This window comes from Vanessa cardui, chromosome 11 (assembly GCF_905220365.1).
Source record: "Vanessa cardui chromosome 11, ilVanCard2.1, whole genome shotgun sequence".
Taxonomy (NCBI): domain Eukaryota; kingdom Metazoa; phylum Arthropoda; class Insecta; order Lepidoptera; family Nymphalidae; genus Vanessa; species Vanessa cardui.
Window position 1 is genome coordinate 13,457,226 of NC_061133.1, and position 21,208 is coordinate 13,478,433.

Genomic DNA, 21,208 nt, shown 5'->3' on the forward strand with positions numbered 1-21,208 from the left:
ACAGTATTCACGTTGGGTCTGTGACCCGCAGACCTAGCTTCTGACATGTATAATTACTACTGGTCTCGCGGTAAATCATCTTAACGTAGGTCCATCGCGCTGGCCCAACGTGTATTGCAGACTTTATAGTGTTTGCATTTTTAAATTTATTAAATATAATAGTTTCAATGTTTTAAACTAAATGTACATATATATTAAAACGTTTATTTATGTAAATGCATAAAATATCGTAATCATTATTCTATCTACCATGAATTTAACTTTTAAATTCTCACAAAATATACAATTATCTAATGCATAAATTTACATTTCATTAAAAGTTTTAAATGTTAAAATTCAAAAAGATCGGAAAAGTGTTCATTTGTTTTAGTTTATTAAATAAAATTATGAGCAATTTATAAATATAAAAATATATTAAAAGTATTAATTAGTGTTAAATAGGTAGTGTTTTGTTTTTTAAATGTCAAATAAATTGTCTATAATAAAGTTCAATGTTCATAACACAATATTGTTGATATGTGATAACTAAGGCTTAACTTTTTTGTCGATTTAATCAGTTTTATATATAAGTGAAACATTAAATTAGTAATTACAATATTACAGAAAGTGAGTGGTGTTTGTCATTGTTATTTGTTAGAAAACGATGGAATCTTCAAAAAAAATTGTCATGGACGAGTTAAAAAGCTATTTCCCCGACTTACCAAATGGACCACTGGATGATTATAGAAAAAAAGCAACATTTAATTGGCGTGTTATGAAACTCGTTTATGATAATATGACAACAATTAAACTTAAAGTAAGTACTTTAACTTAACTAAGTATAAGATTAATGATTAAGATTTTAATCATAAAATATTTAATAAGTAACAACAAGGTACAAAGTTTATTTTTTTAATCGCAATATCCACTAAATTAGCTACCTTTTTTATTATTTAATTTAAAACTTTTTAATTTAAGACTTTGAAGTCTTTAAGACAATTGAGAAATGTTTTACAAACTAAAATTATATCATTAAATGAAATAAAAATATACATATTCTTAATTTGTTTATTTGTAGCATGATATGTGGAAGTTTATGGAAAGTAATCCATTATTTCAACATTCTGATACATCACTTTCTCTTGATGAAGAAAGACGTATAACAGTGAAACGCATGTATGCCATATTTAATGAGAATTTTTTACCCTCTGAACTGGTAAGTCATTCATGTTACTTACACAACAAAAAAATGTACATGCACTTTTCTTAATAAACAAAAATGATTATTTTTTAGCTTGTAGAAGAGCCAAAATCATTCCAAGCATGGTCGGAAGCTTTATTTATGTTTAATAGTTCACTTGCTGTGAAAATTTCTCTGACATTCCGTATGTTCTCGAACACAATTCAAGGAAGTGGAGGGCCTCACTTGTATGATTTTATAGAAGCCACTGAAATGGGAAAGATTGGTGGATGCTTTGCCCTCACTGAAGTATCCCACGGCTCCAATGCAAAGGGCATGAGAACAACTGCAACTTATTGCCCTGAAACAAAGCAATTTGTGTTACATTCCGCTGATTTTGAAGCTGCTAAGTTTTGGGTTGGATCCTTGGGTGAGTGTACATCATTCATTTTCTTATGTTTCATAAACAGTGTTGAATATAAAAAGAGTTAAATTAAAGAAATAGGTCTTATATAGTGGGTAAATAAAAAAATATTCAATTTAATTGGGAAAAAATTGAGACCCTTTTTCACCCCAGGACCTTCAAATACCTAAATATGAATAAACAAACATCTTTCAAAAAACCTAGTTATTTAAAAAAATTAGTAATGAAACAATTGATACCAGGAGTTTCAAAAATAAATAATTTATCATTAAAAAAAAGTAAACACATTTCCTACAAAAAATATTGAGATTCTTTCGCTAGTTCTTCTCAAATCTGAGGAGTTTCTTTGGAACTGGCAGTAGTAATTTGATATTCAATAAAAGTATTGCATGTATGTTAAATAGATATAAATATGGAATGATGGATAGATTTAAATATGGAATTTTAGACCCCAGATTATCAAACAAAAGATGAACAATTACAAAATCAAGTTTTAAAAATTCCCAGTGGTGGGGTGGTAATTAAAAATTGCATAATAATATGACTTTGACTAATAGATACTATATATAATCTAAGTTTCATTATCAAATGAAAATTTAAAAAGATATTTTTAGCTTGTATTACACTGTATTTAGTTATACCAGTAATTTTAATTATCATAACTTTTGACATATTTGTCCTTTTGACCTCTAAAACATTAAAATGGTAATATATTTCCATTGTTTTCGTCTATTTACATTGCTATAAACTGTTTCACCAGGATATACTGTACTGTTGATGGCGGTAGATTTAGTAGGAATTATTTGAAAGCATTGCTTCCATTAGGAAGGTTTATGTAATGTATTTTTTTTTTAAGACTAACTGCCGTTAATTTTGTATCGTATTACATGGAACAATAATAATTATAACCCACGGTTTTTATCGGCATATGATAAATTAAATTGAATTCATGAAATAACGCTATTTAATATACTAATTTTATGTAAATGAATGTTGTTATTTCTTTTAATAGGCTCAAATAATTTGTAAAATACATGTTACACGATAACTCGGAATGTCTAGTTATAATCTATGTATTTTCTAACGATTTAATACTTTTGTGTGTCGTCTGTTTAAAAACAAAGAAGTTACAGTAATCGATTCCTCTTGGTGAAATATACGTTCCGAACCGTTAGCGTCATTAGCTTTACATATTATTTTAATTTAATAATGTTTTAATGGAAAATTAAAACTTACGTGAAAATAAAGAATTAATACACGATTTTGACTCGTTTTGCATCCGTTTATAAATGGTTAGTCTGCATTAGTGTTGTATATCGATGGTCCACTATCGACAAACTATCGATAGCCAAACTATCGATAGTTCACACACGTCTGAATCGCTATTTTCGAAATATCTAGTCGGGAATGGAGGAAATGTATTGCGTAAAATGTAAGAACTTGCAGTAAGGCTTGCAGATCGGAAATGATCATAAATGACACTTGAACAGAAAGTAGTTTCGTAATTAAATGGAAATCATTTGACGTCAGATAAAGTCCGCTCAATTAGCCGTATACATTTTGATTTTCCTATGCTATTATGGTACAAATCTATATAATAATATGAGTGTATGTTTTTTGTAAAGCCTGGCTGAAAATAATCTAAATCAATATACATAAAAAAATATTCTACATGATTTTCCACGCGTTTCAGAGGTTTTAACTTTGAGTATATTTAATATTACCTACTAATATTTAAAAAAATAAAGATCATATAAAAAAACAAGTATATATAAAAGGCTTATTACTCAATACAAAGTTATATTAAAGATATAAAAGAATTAATTTTTATGAATGAATTACGGCAGGATATATAAATATTTAATTTCATGTTCTTGTTCTTGTTGATATTTATTTTAATGCTTAGACAATAATAAAAAATAGCAAAGCCAATCTCACTACGACTAGCAAACGAGGCTCTGGCGACCGAATGATGGCGGTATAGCCATCAAAATAAAGAGACGTCAACTTCCTCAAGGTGGTGCAAGCGTACGCACCGACCTCGAGGAAGTTGACGTGACACAGCCCTGATGCTATGACAAAAAATGAGATAGACTTCAGCATGACAGACAAGAGGCAAAAATTCAGAGACGTCTCAGTGATCAACAGGTTCAATACCGGTAGTGATCACCGACTTGTCCGAGGCTCTCTGAATATCGATTTTAGGGTCGAGCGCGTCCGTCTGATGAAGTCCACGCTCCGACCAAAGCTGCTCCAACCCATTGCGGGATCTGAAACGTTCCAGTCAAACCTGGAGAACCGATTCGCTGCCGTGAAAACCACAACAGACGTAAACCAGACCCTAGAAAATGTAGTTCGAATTCTCAGGGAAGAAGGTACAAGATTTTGTGGCATGCAAACTTTCAGAAGAGACTTTAAGGCTAATGAAGAAACTTCGACAGACAAGCGGCAACTAACCAAGAGATCAGGAAGCGCGTATGCCACGACCTCCGGTGGTCCAATACTCTTACGATTGAAAGAGCAATCGAGCAGAATCAGGAGTCTAAGGTGTTCGTACAATCTCTTATAAGGAGCCACCTGACGAAGTTGACCACAGCAAGTGGAGAAGTCGTTTCTTCCAAGCCGGCAGTTCTTTCGGAAGTAGTGGACTTCCACGGCCGGTTATACGCATCGCATGCATCTCGACCTGATCCCGAAAATGAGGATTCTAGAGCTACATTAACACGCCATTGACGAAGACCTGCCTGAAGTCAGTGTTGGCGAAATCGAGATTGCTCTTAAACAGCTTAAAAATGGAAAAGCCCCTGAGAGGACGGTATTTCTATAGAGTTATTAAAAGCAGGAGGTAATCCGGTACTTAAGGAACTCCAAAAGCTTTTTAACTCTGTTCTCTTCGAAGGGAGAACTCCGGTAGCGTGGAGTAGGAGTGTGGTCGTTCTGGTCTTCAAAAAGGGATACAAAACCCTGCTGAAGAACTATCGTCCTATATCCCTACTGAGTCACGTCTATAAGCTGTTTTCAAGAGTGATCATGAACCGTCTTGCGCACACCACATCCACACAGTGCTGCATATTATACAGAAGTCCCAAGAGTATAATCGGCCCCTGTGTCTTGCATTCGTGGACTAAATTTTTTTTTATAAACGGACTCTTAATTGTCATTTCAACTAAAAATAAACCTGACTAAATTATCTCAGGTCATAAAGATACGTCATTTTAATAAAAAATAGAATCTCACTATTGTATATTTACAAGAAATCTAATCTTGATGATTTTCAGCCGAGTCTCACGTCCGCTTCACCTTTGTTCTTTAGGTAATTAAAAAAAAAAAACTAAATTATATTTTCGGTTTTTTCCGTGGAAAATAATCTGTAAGTATATGTATTTTAGCTTTAGATAATTAATGAAAACACTACCCTCTAGTGTTTTAATTAATTATCTTTTTAACACGCTAAACTAACCGTTTATTCAACAGTATTTACAAATTAGGTAACCTGTTTTTTTGTTTTTTTTTTTTCATTTAATTATAAACTGACAACGTCTGTTCGCACGTTTTTTTTTTATATACAACCATAGCGATGCTCTTTAACCGGCCAGTAAATTTTAGCCTCTCTCTAAAATTAATTCTTTGTTAAATCGTAAAAATGTAATAAATTGCAATTAAGAATTATCGGGCTTAATCGGGACATTAAAAAACACAATGTGAAGGAATATAGACTTCCCGTGATTGTTAACAAAAACTAAACCAGTATATATAAAAGTTATACTTGAAGATAAAGCACGATTCGGAGAAGGTTTTATATTTTATATTATGTATAATATTACATAACAGACATTTTTAACTTTGCCGTTTCGTAAATTCAAATCGCTTATAAAAAATCCATTGGTAAAAAAGGCGTATTATTCGATACAAGATTTTGTAGATGATAAAAAAGCGTGGAATTAATACCTGTTGACTTCCAGGCAGGAAATATTAATTTAAATAATTGTATTAACTAACATGACTTTGTATTTTTTAAATGTTGAAAAAGAGTAAGTACTGCGTTTCTTGCCGGTTCTTCTCGATAGAATCTACTTTTCGAACCGGTGTAGCTTCACTTAATTGTTAATTGACGATTCAAAAGTGCTTGAAAAAAGTTGAATAAAGTTGCCCACTTGAATAAAGTTTATTTTGATTTGATCAGACACGTCGGCCAACTATTATATGTAAGAATTGTGATCTTTGGACATATAATTGACGTACATTACGAATGTCATATAAATTGCTTTATCATGGTATATATCTCGGAATCAAAGGTTTTATAGTATGTTATTAAGGATTATAGCTATTTTTTTATCTAATCGAAGGTCACTAGGACCTTCACGTGATGAGTGCAACAGATATATAAAGGAAAAGTTGATTATATTATCTGTCAACTGTCATCATATCTGTTACATAAGGAATATTCAGCACAGAAACACTGGTAGATATTTGGCCCCTATTAGGATACCGGCTCCAAATATAATAATAATTTTACCTACATTATACAAACGTAAATCGACTTTTAAGTAGTCTAACATTTTTCATTTCATTTTACTTAGAAGAACTCTAAAAAATATTTTGAATACGTAATTATTTTTTTAATTTTTAGTGCACATTAATTTGTTTTATAAATACTGTTTTGTTTGAAGTCGTTTTTTGTTTTTGTTATTTTTTATATATATTAAATATTATACAACATGTATTGTACTATCGAGGTGATGTTTACTACTTATTTTATTATTTTTATCAGATAATTAAATCGGACGTTATTCAGCAATCGGTCATTGTATTCTTTATTATGTTAATGATATAATTAGTCGAATATATTCGAAAACAAATGTATAGACACAAGTACAAGCATAATCTTAAATATTATATTTATAATAAATTATATATTATCTCGTATTTTTATTAGTAGTAAGTTTTATACAACAACAATATGTACCATCGCTGGGCTAAGCCCTCTCCCTTTAAAGGAGGTTTTGGAGCATATTATACCACGCTGCTCCAAGGCAGGTTGGATCCACATGTGCCAGAATTTCGTTGAAATTAGACACATGCAGGTTTCATCATGATGTTATCTTTCACGGCCGTGCACGAGATGAATTATAAACACTAATTAAGCACATGAAATTTTAGTGCCCGTAATCATCGGTTAAGATGAACGCGTTCTAACCACTCAGCCATCTCGGCGTTTTATCTTTTATACAGATTAACAAAAACTTACTGCTAATTATTTTTTAAATATTATCTCTCATCATGCATCAGCTATGACAAGGTCAAACACAACAATTGTTTTAAGCCGCTAACGTTATTATGATTTTCTAGGAAAATGCGCAACACACGCGATTGTCTACGCAATGCTTATATCGAAAGGGAAAAATCATGGCTTGCATGCATTCGTTGTTCCCATTAGAGACCCGACGACCCTGAAAACGTTTCCGGGAGTAACGGCAGGGGATATTGGAGAGAAGATTGGATTGAATGGTGTTGACAATGGGTAGGTATCCTCTACAATGGTTATTGAATATGTTGCCCTTTAAAACAGACATCATCATCCACCTGCCCTTATCCCTATTTACTTGAGGTCGGCGGCGCAGCATGTCTTTTTCTTCCATACTACTCTATGTGACGTCATCTCACATGTAACATTATTTCCAGCCATATCATCTTTAACACAATCCATCCATCGTTTCATTACATAATTACATTCACATAACTTCTCGGCTATCGGTGCCACTTTCAAACTTCCTCTTTTAAAACACAGAGCTATTTGCATTAAATTAGGCTGGAATTTTAGTCCTAATGACCAAAAATATATGACTCTATGTCGCTGAACTGAACTGGCCTTAATGGCCTTAAATTAAAATTCAAATTTGTATGAAGCTGAACTTAACATACTTTTAGAATAAGAAATATGTTTGAGTCTTGGGTCAGTAATTACTCTAGATTACGTAAACTCGACACCGGAAAACACCGGACAACACCGTACAGAGTATTGTAGCTCGATAATAAAATGGTATTTATTTTGCGAGCTTACACAAAGATCTTGGGACTAAATAAACTTGCATATTCCAGAATGCCAGCAATATCTAATAATTATGTTTCAGTTTGAAGTAAGAATCAGTGTAATTTATTTACAGGCAAGTAGTTTCTAAGATCTAAGGAATGGTGGATTTTGCTTTCAGCGTATATCCTCGATATGTTGGCCGTATCTTTATCCAATTTCCCTGTGATTTGAATCTATCTGATGCGTCCCAAAAGGTTCTTTTATTACGTAGCACCACGCTCTATTTTAGGAGATTTATTCGTACTGTAATATTAAAACAACATGGTGTTGTTTTCAAAACTTATAATTAATTTAATATTATTAATTGCAGATTTGTCATGTTCAACAATTACCACATACCAAAGGAGTATGCACTGGATAAATTGGGGGGAGTTGACGATAATGGGGACTATAAAACGCCTTTCAGGGATCCCAGTAAGAGATTCGGCGCATCTTTGGGAATATTATCAGGTATTATGAGTGTTTATCATCAATACAATTTAATGTTTCATAATCCTCCCTTGTAATGTAATAAATCTTTGATTTGATATTAAATCACAATAATCCCTCATTTGCTGACAAGATTTCGCCTGCAGAGGGGTCATTTTTTACAATATCGGACAAATTGTATCATACAGGTATACACACTGTAATGATTAGTTCACAAGACTTATATTATACTCGAACTAGCACATTCTCTTTCTCTTTTGCACACACTTATACATGCAAACATACACATACACACAAACAAGAGCACGCTAGCATACGCACTTACTAAGATGTTATGTCTCTTGAGCAATTACATTTGTTAACTTCTCACTTTTTCTCAGTGGAAGTATAAAAACCACATGAATAATTGCATTTAATAATAATAATTGGTTCTAATCCATTAAATATTTTAGGTGGACGAGTGCATATAACATCGATATCGACAAACTATCTTCAGAAAGCGATAGTCATAGCGATCAGGTACTCTGCCGTAAGGAAACAGTTCGGGCCGCAAGATGCCATTGAGGAAACACCCGTGCTCGAATATCAACAACAGGTAAATATCACATTTTTAGGCATATTGCCCCAAACCCATCATAGAATTTAATTCTGGGATTCTGGTAATGTAATCGATTTTTTTTTTGATCGTATGGTACAGTGATCACCATCACCCATAGACAAAGACACTGTAAGAAATATAAGCTATTCCTTACATCGCAAATGCGACCAACTTTGGGGACTGGGATGTTATATGCTTGAAGTTACTCTGGCTCACTTACCCTTCTCATGAGTCGTATCTCTCTTCAGTTATTTTACTGCTCGCTTATAGTAGGAACCCAGGCGGGATTGCACAAAACCAGGTAAATAATGTATATTTTGAATGCTTGTGAGATTTGTAATATTTCCAAATGTTATGTCCGCAGCAAGTCCGCCTGTTGCCGTACCTGGCGACGACGTTCGCGTTCCGCATATTCTGCAATTGGTTCGGCGACCTGCACGTCAGAATCACCATCGACAGCCTGCTCGGTTAGTTCAATCACCAAGTATATATTGTGACTCTTTACGCGCGTTCGTCGAAGTTGGTGTAATCGCGCAGGCGTATGTAATTCAATGTGTGAGTGCGTACGTATGTGTGCAACGATTTGTGGGTTTGCTTATTTATTTCAACGTGTGAGTGCATCCGCAAGTGTGCGTACAATGTGCGGGTATGTGTATGTAATGCAACGTGTGAGTGTGTGCGTGCGAGACGCGTGTTTGCTCGTATGTCTGTATGCGTGTGTGCGTGGCGAGGGCCAAGCCGCTGTGCGCGTGGCGGCTCGTGTGTCTGTATGCGTGTGTGCGTGCGTGCGCGTGTGTGCGTTATATAACTGGGCGCGTGCGTCAGGGCGCGCGGGCTCGGCGGCGCGCGGCGTGGAGCTGCACGCGCTGTCGGCGAGCGCCAAGCCGCTGTGCGCGTGGCGGCTCGTGTGTCTGTATGCGTGTGTGCGTGCGTGCGCGTGTGTGCGTTATATAACTGGGCGCGTGCGTCAGGGCGCGCGGGCTCGGCGGCGCGCGGCGTGGAGCTGCACGCGCTGTCGGCGAGCGCCAAGCCGCTGTGCGCGTGGCGGCTCGTGTGTCTGTATGCGTGTGTGCGTTATATAACTGGGCGCGTGCGTCAGGGCGCGCGGGCTCGGCGGCGCGCGGCGTGGAGCTGCACGCGCTGTCGGCGAGCGCCAAGCCGCTGTGCGCGTGGCGGCTCGTGTGTCTGTATGCGTGTGTGCGTGCGTGCGCGTGTGTGCGTTATATAACTGGGCGCGTGCGTCAGGGCGCGCGGGCTCGGCGGCGCGCGGCGTGGAGCTGCACGCGCTGTCGGCGAGCGCCAAGCCGCTGTGCGCGTGGCGGCTCGTGTGTCTGTATGCGTGTGTGCGTGCGTGCGCGTGTGTGCGTTATATAACTGGGCGCGTGCGTCAGGGCGCGCGGGCTCGGCGGCGCGCGGCGTGGAGCTGCACGCGCTGTCGGCGAGCGCCAAGCCGCTGTGCGCGTGGCGGCTCGTGTGTCTGTATGCGTGTGTGCGTGCGTGCGCGTGTGTGCGTTATATAACTGGGCGCGTGCGTCAGGGCGCGCGGGCTCGGCGGCGCGCGGCGTGGAGCTGCACGCGCTGTCGGCGAGCGCCAAGCCGCTGTGCGCGTGGCGGCTCGTGTGTCTGTATGCGTGTGTGCGTGCGTGCGCGTGTGTGCGTTATATAACTGGGCGCGTGCGTCAGGGCGCGCGGGCTCGGCGGCGCGCGGCGTGGAGCTGCACGCGCTGTCGGCGAGCGCCAAGCCGCTGTGCGCGTGGGCGGCGCGCGACGCCATCCAGGCGTGCCGGGAGGCGGCCGGCGGACACGGATACCTGCGAGGTCAGTGCGGCCTGTTTATGGCGTATATTTTTGATATTCAACTATGTCCCTAATATGTAGCATAATATGTAATACTAAAAGATTACATTACAAACTAAAAAAATGTAGTTGCACTCTATTTGTATGATATTACGACGCAATAAAAAAAATAATATATATTTTTAGAACCAGAAGCAGGAAGTAGGTTAACCTCTAAAACAATTATCTTTAATTTAAAATAACAATCAATCTACCACAATAGAAAAACACTTAGTCTACAACACAAATAACCATCAATAATCACATTACACCGTAATAATTATAATAGCAATTCTCAATGTGTCAACTACGAATCTCCCGCATTTTTTTTTAATGGAAAGTTGTGTGACTTGACGCAGATCGTACTTGTTTATTCCAACAATATATATAAAGTGTAATAATTACAATCGTGCATATGAACCGCAGCCGCTGGTTTGGGCGACTTAAGAAACGACAATGACGCAAATTGCACGTACGAGGGCGAGAACAGCCTGCTCTTGCAGCAGAGTAGCAACTGGCTGCTGACCATGTGGCCGAAGAGGCGAGAAATCAAAGATGAAGATACGCCTCTGGGGTCATTGAAGTTCCTCGAAAATGCTGACGAGTTTCTGAAGACCACGTGCCCCTGGACGACCGTTGAGGAACTAATAGATCCCTGCAGTAAGTTGTTTTAATATCATAGCTTAATATGGCGATGTATAGATTGTGACTAGCTCCTTAAGTATTAAAATTGGGAAGCTGTCTTTGACTTTGACAGTCAATAACATAGAGTTTATGTATTTATTTAATTTAAATTAGATTAATTTGGTTTTTTGCTACATGAGACTAAAATTTATTTATTATTTTAATGAAATAGGGTTAAATGAATTGTATTTGTATTGTGTAAAAGAATCCAGCAAGTTTTCATTAATGGAATAAAGTATTCTGGATCCACGTTGAAAATGGGTGTTCCACAAGGTTCAATGTTGGGTCCCTTTCTATTTCTAGTATATATAAATGATTTTCCTTTCTATGTTAAAAGCATTTGTGATATAGCGTTGTGTGCTGACGATACTTCACTGATTTTTAAGGTTGACAGGAAAAAATCTATGACGTTGTGAATGGTGCATTATCACAGATACACGATTGGTTTACAGTAAATAATTTAGTTTTGAATGCACAAAAAACAAAATGTGTAGTTTTTACCTTACAATTACAATATTAGAAAGCAAAATTATAAGATATCTTTTAACCGTCTTGAAGAAGCTAATACTACGGTGTTATTAGGAAAAGAATTAGATTCCAAACTTTAGTAGAGTCCTCATTTATCATCCCTAACAGGAAGACTCGGCTGCGCAGGATACGCGGTTAGAAAAGTTAGACAACTAACTGATGTTGATACCGCTCGTCTAGTAGTATATTTCGGTTTTTTTCACGGTATTATGCCATATGGCATATTACTTTGGGATACCGCTACAGATATTGAATCTGTCTTCATTTTACAAAAGAGGGCAATCCGGTCTATTTATAATCTTGGAGCTAGAGACTCTCTTCGGGATGTTTTTAACAGAGTAGGAATACTCATTGTTGCGTCGCAATATATTTACAACAATATTATATATATTGACAGTAACATTGATCACTTTGATAAAATCTGTGATAATCATTGTATATGCACTAGAAGTAAAGGTAAGCTTATAAAGCCAAGTTTCCGACTCCGCAAAATCCTTAAATATTTCTTGGGGCAAGGTATCCGTTTCTATAATAAAATTCGGCAGACATTTTTAATTTTGCCGTTTCATAAATTCAAATCGTTTGTAAAAAATACATTGGTAGAAAAAGCATATTATTCGATACAAGATTTTATAGATGATAAAAAGCGTGGAGTTAATACCTGTTGACTTTCAAGCAGAATATATATTAATTTAAATAATTGTATTAACTAACATGACTTTGTATATTTTAAATTTTGAAAAAGAGTAACAACTGAGTTTCTTGCCGGTTCTTCTCGGTAGAATCTACGTTCCAAACCGGTGGTAGCTTCACTTTATTGTAAAATGACGATTCAAAAGAGCTTTTAAAAGCCTACTTGAATAAAGTTTATTTTAATTTTGTACTTTTTTTTATTATTTTCCTGACAAAAAGTAACTACTGATTTTCTTGCCGGTTCTTCTCGGTAGAATCTACTTTCCAAACACGTGGTAGCTTCACTTTATTGATGGCGATTCAAAAGAGCTTTTTAAAGCCTACTTGAATAAAGTTTATTTTGATTTTGATTTTGTACATTTATTCTTAAATTATTTTCCAGACCTGATACAAATGTACAAATGGCTGACCGCATACGTGCTAAAGATGACTTACGAAAAAGTTTCCAAGCTGAAGAGTGAGGGCAAAGACAATTTACAAGCGAAGAACGAATCACAAGCATACAACGCGGTCTCGTTGTCCGTCATATATGGAGAAGTATGCCATTAATGTTGTCTTAAATTTTCGCGATTATTACACATTGAAATAAAACTAGTTATAACGGATTTGAATCGCGTATCGCGGTAGACTCTACTACCTACCCGTGACCACGAACGCTGTAAAGTGCTCGAAACGTCGGGATGTCAAAAATAATTAATATACGCGAATCAAATCCGTTATAACTAGTTTTATTTCAAGTATGCCATTAAACATAATATATTATATTATGTTTCTTCCGCGTGTCAGTTACGCTAATAATATACTATGTTAGCTAGTAGTAAACCACCTTAAGAAGCCAATCTTATGAAAAAGAGTGGTGCCGTGAGGCACCCATATTGAGTAAATTTGATTTCGCTATTATGTTTTAAACAAGAAATAATAACGGAAAAATGTTAAAATAATATTATTAAAAACACAATCGCCCCGTCTCTCTCTAATGTTGTGTACATTAGAGAGAGAGACGGGGCGATTTTGAAAGAGAGGGAAAGATCAGAATGACAAGAAGTTTTGAGAGAGCGAGAGAGAGAGAGAGAGAGAGTGAAATTTTCGATTTCGTTTCAAAAAGAATAATCTCTTATGTACTTTATTCTTATGATATATGTGAAGATCAGTAATAAAGTCGTATCTTTCAGCTTTTTTCCTACTCTCTGAAATGTTCTTAGTTAATAAATATGTGCATATATTATATCGTAATGTTTAATGAATTGTTCTAGAACTACATACTGAACCACTTCTACAAAACTGCGAACGCTTTCGAAGACGCTCCTTGTAGAGAAGTTTTGTTACAAATGGTGTCATTGTATGGCGCGTTTCTTCTAGAAAAACATATGGCTACTCTGTATATTGTAAGTAATCGTTCTACCTAAACAAATGTATGGGCAAATTGAACTGAATGCCATCTAGGTAATCTACACTAGTCGTTCTTTTTACTAAACAGATATTATAATGGTGGCAAAAATTCAAATAATAAAACATAAAAAAATTAGTCACACTATTGGTAAAACTTATTTCAACTACATATTTTTAAGTAAAATAATTAAGCCTACTTGTAAATCGGCCACCTGATTTTCACCACCACCACCGCATTGGTACTGTAAAAAAATATGAATTATTACTCATATCATGCTGATATGAGTAATAATTCATATTTTTTTACGCACGGTATTGTCTCTTGTGCCTATAGTCATATTGACTCGCTCATCCTTCAAACTGGAACGCAAGAATACTAAGTATTGCCGCTTGGTCTACAAACCAGAAATAACTAAACTTACAAATAAATGAATTTAGTTGTGATATGATATAGTTAGCTGAGATGGCCCAGTGGTTAGAACGCGTGCATCTTAACCGATGGTTGCGGGTTCAAACCCAGGCAAGCACCACTATATATATGTGCTTAATTGTGTTTATAATTCATCTCGTGCTCGGCGGTGAAGGAAAACATCGTGAGGAAACCTGCATGTGTCTAATTTCATCGAAATTCTGTCACATGTGCATTCCACCAACTCGCATTGGAACAGCATGGTGGAATATGTTCCAAACTCTCTCCTTAATGGAAGAGGAGGCCTTATCTCAGCAGTGGGAAATTTACAGGCTGTAACTTTTTTTTGTTAACTTATGATATAGTTTATTTTCATATAAATATCATGAGTATACCCATGCAATATAATTCCCCCAGGGCGGCTACCTGCGCGCGCAGGAGGGCGCGCGGTTGCGCGAGGGCGTGGTTCGCGCATGCGCAGCGCTGCGCCCGCACGCGCCCGCGCTCGCAGACACACTAGCGCCGCCTGACTTCTGCCTTAACTCCGTGCTCGGCATGGCTGACGGACAGGTCTGCTAACTCACATCAACTATCACTGACACGACCAATACGTTATCGATATTGGAAATTCAGATGTTATGTCCCTTGTGCCTGTTGTTGTATTGAATCGTTCGCACTCCAGACCGGAACGTAAAAGTACTAAGTGTTGTAGTAACTTAAGTGAAGTAATGTTTGGTAAATGGGTGGAAGGTATCAACCCAGATGAGCTTTTAAAACATCGTATATTCTGAATCACACGCATCATGGCGCGACGATGCCCGTTAATACCAAATATGTATTACAATTTCAATTTGCAATAAATGAGAGAGTCAGCATAAAAAACACTAAAGATCTCACAGAATAATTTTATATATATGTCGAGTTACAAATACATATAAACTTATTACACCTCAAAAAACAAAGAATTATAAAAACAATGTAAGTGCATAGAGACCTGATTTTAATTAATAATACAAGATTGAAACTCATGTTACCCCATTTATACCTAATGTGTTTATATTACTGGCACAGGTGTACAAACACATCCAGAACACGGTGATGACGTCACCGGGGTCGATGACCCGTCCGGCGTGGTGGCGTGACGTCGTGCACTGGCGTGCGCGTCTGCACAGCAAGCTATAGCGCGCACACACACACACACACACGCCTACATATATATATGCTCAAGCACTACCCGTACGATGCAAAACACTCAACGTATTCCCAACTGTCACATTCTGTACGACTTAAGTGCAATACACTTATTTTTATATAAAGCAGGTTGCTTAACTTAATTTTGTATACAGGGTGCTGTAATTGGCATTTGAAAAAGCTACAATTTGTAAACAATAATGTGATATATGCATACAATTAAGTCACAACAATGTTATTTGCTTTTTTATATTATTTTACGTGTATAGTTATTTTTGTTTTCGTTTATCTTGAAATAAGACAAGAAAAATCACAATAAAAAGTATTTAAAATATTAATATATGTATATAAATGCCATTACTATATATTAGAAATAAATATGTAAAGAAACAATATACAAAATACTTATGTACTTGATGTCAATTAAAATTCGTAACATAAAATGTTTTAATATAAATTATCTTATTATTTAAATTAAGCACAAAAAAATTTATATTGTATGATAAGATTTACATTTTTAAAAGATATATTTAATGGTGGTTTGTTAAACGGTTGAAATTTTTAATAAAAAAATTTTTTAAGGAATATTTTTTTATTGTTTTTATGTACAATAATGAGAATGTTTAAAGATATATACAATGTTTTAGTAATAAAAGATTATACCGACTTTTGTTATTTTTAATCAAAATGCTGACCTTTTTAATTTATGTATTAGTCTTAAACCACTTTATACGGTTCAAATTGAATGATTATTTATTTACAAATCGGTTCAACGTAATTGCTTTGAATACGGAATTAGAGGTTGTCAATTAGTCTGCCTTAAAATGGATTTTGATTTGACTCAACATTTCATTCGTTCAGCTAAAATGGCGGGAATCGTTGTTAAATTTGTTTTCTTTGCGGCGTTTATGATTCCGTAAGTTTTTTAAATTGGTTTATGGCATAAGTAAAAGGAGTTTAATATAGGATTTTCTGACTTAAAAGCCCTTGCGAAGTCTCCTTTTGGCATAGATTGAAGTGCGGAATATGCGGAATTCGTTGGGTATAAAATCCCTGTTTTTTATGGTATAGGTTGGCAGGCATATAGGCTACCTGATGATAAATGGTCACCATCACCCATACACAATGAAGCTGTAAGAAATATTAACTATTCCTTACATCGTCAATGTGCCACCAACCTTGGGAACTAAGATATTATGTCCCTTGTGCCTGTAGTTACACTGGCTCACTCATACTTCAAACAATACTGAGTACTGTTATTTGGCGGTAGAATAACTGATGAGTGGGTGGTACCTAGCCAGGCGGGCTTGCACAAAGCCCTACCACCAAGTAAGCGAAGTAGCGAAGCTGACTTAAAAAAATAGACCGACAGCCCAACATGAACAAGGCAGGTCTTGATAAATAAAGGGTACCTATTGTTATATACAGATTCTCAAATTTTGTACAATTAGTATGCATTGATACTAATCGGATCATGAAAGTCATACTATTTTAATGATATCAACGAATGAATATGATACTATAAAATGAAGATTTAAACAATTCTTGAGTTTATATATAGATTTAGAAACGTCGACAGAAATAATGTTTTATATATTTTATTTTGTATTTTTAGAATCCAGGCAGACTTAGGTATATTGGTGAATGAATTACAAGTACGAAAAGACCTACAATTGGTACTAATAGATTTGTTGAATGGTTTGGTCAGGAAAGATGGCGTAACTTGCCTGGTTATTATATGCGACGCGGTGTATTTAAACGTATTCGAAGGGGCTTTTTTTAAACGAACTTTTGCTGTTCCAATTGTTATGGTATGAAAATTAAGTTTTAGTGATATGAAACTGTTTCTATTTAATAATAATGTATTCTTGAACGAAATTTTACACGGCCGTTATTCTCAATTGCGCGGGACATATTACAGCGTATCATATAAGTGCGTGTATACACCGATTATTCTCTCACTTTCATAATTCAATGATTTCCGAGATACAGGAGTGTAAGCACTGTCCTTTATTCTGAGATTATTAAATAAGTTTTAAATCGAAGAAATAAAAATACAGATGCCGTACCTATAACTTTTGTTTTTGCCATCGAATTATAAGGATATATTCTTATGCACTGTTATATATTCTACGTAGTTGACTGGTCCCCATTGAGATTACATACCGTGGCTGAAATCGGTCAGGCTGTATCCAATAAGATTTATCATAATTCATAATTTTACTTTTAGATCGTTGTGGAGGAATACGAAGATTTACTATCCCCTAACTACGACACTTTAGAAGCTTTACGGCAGGCGAGGAGGGATGGCTGCAATATGTATACTATTATTATGGCTAATGGTTTTCAATTGACGGGACTTTTAAGATTTGGAGATAGGTTAAAGCTATTCATATATTTTATACTTCTATATAAACATGACAACAACAACAGCCTGTAAATTTCCCACTGCTGGGCTAAGGCCTCCTCTCCCTTTTAACATATTCCACCACGCTATTCCAATGCCTGTTGGTGAAATACGCATGTGGCAGAATTTCTATGAAATTAGACACATGCAGGTTTCCTCAGGATTGTTTCCTTCACCGCCGAGCACGAGATGAATTATAAACACAAATTAAGAACATGAATGTTCAGTGGTGCTTGACTGGGTTTGAACCTCCAATCATCGTTTAAGATACACGTGTTTTAACCACTAGGCCATCTAGACTCTCCAGGCCATCTCGGCTGTCGACAATGAGGTATAGGCATAAACACATGAAGTCAAGCCTTAAGTCCATTTGTTCTCTGCAGCATTTACTGCTTTGATACTGATTTGTTTTTAACTATTATAGTAATTTTAAGCCATTATTTTAGGTACAGGATATTAGACACGCGAGCCAAATATATAATTCTTCATGACGTAAGATTATTTCACAGCAGCTTACATTACATTTGGAAACGAATTGTAAATGTCGTGTTTCTGAAATATCATAGAAGAGTTATTGGCAAAGCTAAAAATAAGGCCTGGTTCGACCTTTCAACAGTTCCTTTCCCAAATCCCATCAAAGGCATATTTATATCAAGACGAGTCGATACATGGAGTGGACAATTCCATTATAGTAGAGATCTCTTTGCGGATAAAACTGGAAATCTTAACGGGGAAGTTTTAAATGTTGTTTATTTTGATCATCTACCATCAGTCGTGGTGATGAAGTCGAATGCCACTAACAAAGTTGGCGGTGTCGAAATTGAAGTAAGTATTTAAATATTATTGAAGTTTGTAAGCTGTAGGTAAAGTTTTCTAAATATCGCGTGGTTAAATACGCAGGTTCAGCAAGCTACTAATAAATTTTACAACAACAACAGCCTGTAAATTCCCACTGCTGGCCTAAAGGCCTCTTCTCCCTTTGAGGAGAAGGTTTTGGAACATATTCCACCACGCTGTTCCAATGCGGGTTGGTGGATTACACATGTGGCAGAATTTCTATGAAATTTGTCACATGCAGGTTTCCTTACGATGTTTTCCTTCACCGCTGAGCACGAGATGAATTATAAAGTCAAATTAAGCACATGTATCAGCGGTGCTTGCCTGGGTTTGAATACGCAATTGTTGGTTAAGATGCACGCTTTCCAACCACTGGGCCATCTCGACTCAAATTTTACAAGCATGTCGTGAAAATAATATTTAATCCTTTATAATCAAAATCTATTATGATTTTGATTTAACAGATTCTTAACACACTCGCCAAGAAAATGAACTTTGTGCACCATTTGTATGAACCCTTGGATTCATATATTCATAAATGGGGTCAGAAGGACAGTAACGGTTCTTACTCCGGTCTTCTCGGCGAAGTGGTGAGCGGCAAAGCTGATTTGGCTCTCGGAAATTTACAATACACACCTTATCATTTGGAATTATTAGATTTGAGCAACCCTTACACATCTCAGTGTTGGACTTTCTTAACTCCAGAGGCTTTATCGGATAACTCTTGGAAAACGCTAATTCTACCATTTAAGTAAGTATGCGCCAAGCTTCATTAAATATGTTTTAAATCTTAATGATTAAAGTACTGTCGAACTTTAATAAAAGGGACACATTGTACTACATTGATTAGAATTGTACTTAAAGACTGAGGCGGTGTATTTAATATGTAGGATATTCCAAAATTTTGCAAAATTTCAACTATTATATAATAAACTTGAATATTGAACTCCAAATACTTTCTAGCTATTTAAAAAGACCCTGGTACTCGAAGTCCGACATAAGTACACAAAACTTAGAAGTATCCCAGACAAGTCAACGCGCCATTCGTTCGTTGATAATTTCTAACAAGAAGCAAAATGTTCAACCATGTGCTTGAATTTGTTTATGTCGTATTAACAGGTTTACTGTATATTAATCCAGTAATTTATATTTTTACAGTCTGTACATGTGGATCGCTGTTTTATTAGTTTTGTTAGTAACCGGATCTATATTTTACGGCCTAGCCAATTATTATATAAATCTTTTGAATTACAAACCATTAAATAATAAAAATACCAAAAATGAGGCAAATGAAAAAAATTATACCTGTAAGTATGAAGCAACAATATTCAATTTTTTGTCCTTTTTCCCTGAGATTTACTCTAAAGTCGATACTCCGAGGTCAGCTGAGAGCAAATCAATATTTACGTTACAGATGCAAAACCCGTCGGGCTATATTTATTCGGCGAAATAACAAACAGCATTCTCTATACGTATGGAATGTTACTCGTTGTATCTCTACCCAAGTTGCCCACTGGTTGGTCAATCCGCCTTTTAACTGGATGGTACTGGCTCTATTGCATTCTATTAGTCGTATCGTATAGAGCGAGTATGACCGCTATTCTAGCCAATCCCGCACCACGGGTTACCATTGATACGTTGAAAGAATTGGTCAATAGCAAAATAGCATGCGGTGGGTGGGGGCTCCAAACAAAACAATTCTTCGAAGGTTCGCTAGATGAAATGGGACAAAAGATCTCCGAAAGATTCGAAAACGTTGAGAATCCCGAGAAAGCCGCCGAGAAAATAGCGAAAGGCGTTTTCGCTTACTACGACAGCTCAGACTACCTGAAGTACTTGAGCGTCAAAAGAAAATTAAATATGAATAACTCAATGTCAATAGATGTTACACAAGATAACGATAAAGGGGACAGAAACTTGCATATAATGTCAGATTGCGTCGTAAACATACCGATATCTATTGGTTTTCATAAAAACTCGCCTCTGAAACCATTAGCCGATGTTTATATTCAAAGAATCATAGAAGTCGGTCTCGTGGAGAAATGGCTTAGTGACATCATGTACAAAATAAGATCAATGGACGCAAAGGAAGAGGAAATCAAAGCGTTAATCAATTTGAAAAAATTATACTGTGCATTTTTAGCACTTGCTATCGGTTACACATTGAGCTTTATATGTCTAATCGGTGAATTTGTCCACTGGAACTTTATTGTCAAAAAGGATCCAAGTTTTGATAAATATGCTATAGATATTTATTACATGAACAAAAAAAACAAGCTGTAGAGTTGTAGTATTGTTTATTAAAATTATTTACAATCCACCATGATCAAATTAAAATAAATATTTCAGTCATTCAATAATTAACTATCATGATGACATCAGACAATATTATATTTTATTATTAAATTTATTTTTAACATACTACAGTACTGAAAATATAAAAATTACATTACACATTACAGGTATTAAATTAATTGTTTAAATCAGTCATTTTGTTTGTAATGATCATATGTAACTATTGAAATACTAAAAA

General features: G+C 36.0%; 2 protein-coding genes across 5 annotated transcripts; both read left to right on the forward strand.

Annotated features, from left to right (window-relative positions):
- The first annotated feature begins 3 nt into the window (after positions 1–3).
- Positions 4–15,698, forward strand: LOC124533698 (peroxisomal acyl-coenzyme A oxidase 3). 4 transcript variants are annotated; one of them, XM_047109145.1, is made up of 14 exons: positions 4–70; positions 604–796; positions 1,058–1,195; positions 1,274–1,589; positions 6,933–7,104; positions 7,985–8,124; positions 8,556–8,698; positions 9,066–9,168; positions 10,385–10,519; positions 10,964–11,197; positions 12,825–12,979; positions 13,696–13,827; positions 14,658–14,810; positions 15,312–15,698. In XM_047109145.1, the coding sequence occupies exons 2-14, from the start codon at positions 644–646 to the stop codon at positions 15,420–15,422; spliced, it is 2,085 nt and encodes a 694-aa protein (XP_046965101.1). In that variant the 5' UTR covers positions 4–70; positions 604–643; the 3' UTR covers positions 15,423–15,698. The 4 variants fall into 4 exon arrangements, with proteins under 4 accessions (XP_046965101.1, XP_046965102.1, XP_046965103.1 ...); XM_047109146.1 differs by having other exon boundaries at positions 67–85; XM_047109147.1 differs by lacking the exon at positions 4–70 and adding an exon at positions 425–441.
- A 1,111-nt stretch (positions 15,699–16,809) lies between these two features.
- Positions 16,810–21,017, forward strand: LOC124533405 (glutamate receptor ionotropic, delta-2). The gene is made up of 7 exons (XM_047108637.1): positions 16,810–16,818; positions 16,982–17,242; positions 17,662–17,810; positions 18,285–18,663; positions 19,140–19,426; positions 19,834–19,982; positions 20,090–21,017. The coding sequence occupies exons 1-7, from the start codon at positions 16,810–16,812 to the stop codon at positions 20,956–20,958; spliced, it is 2,103 nt and encodes a 700-aa protein (XP_046964593.1). The 3' UTR covers positions 20,959–21,017.
- Positions 21,018–21,208: the final 191 nt, after the last annotated feature.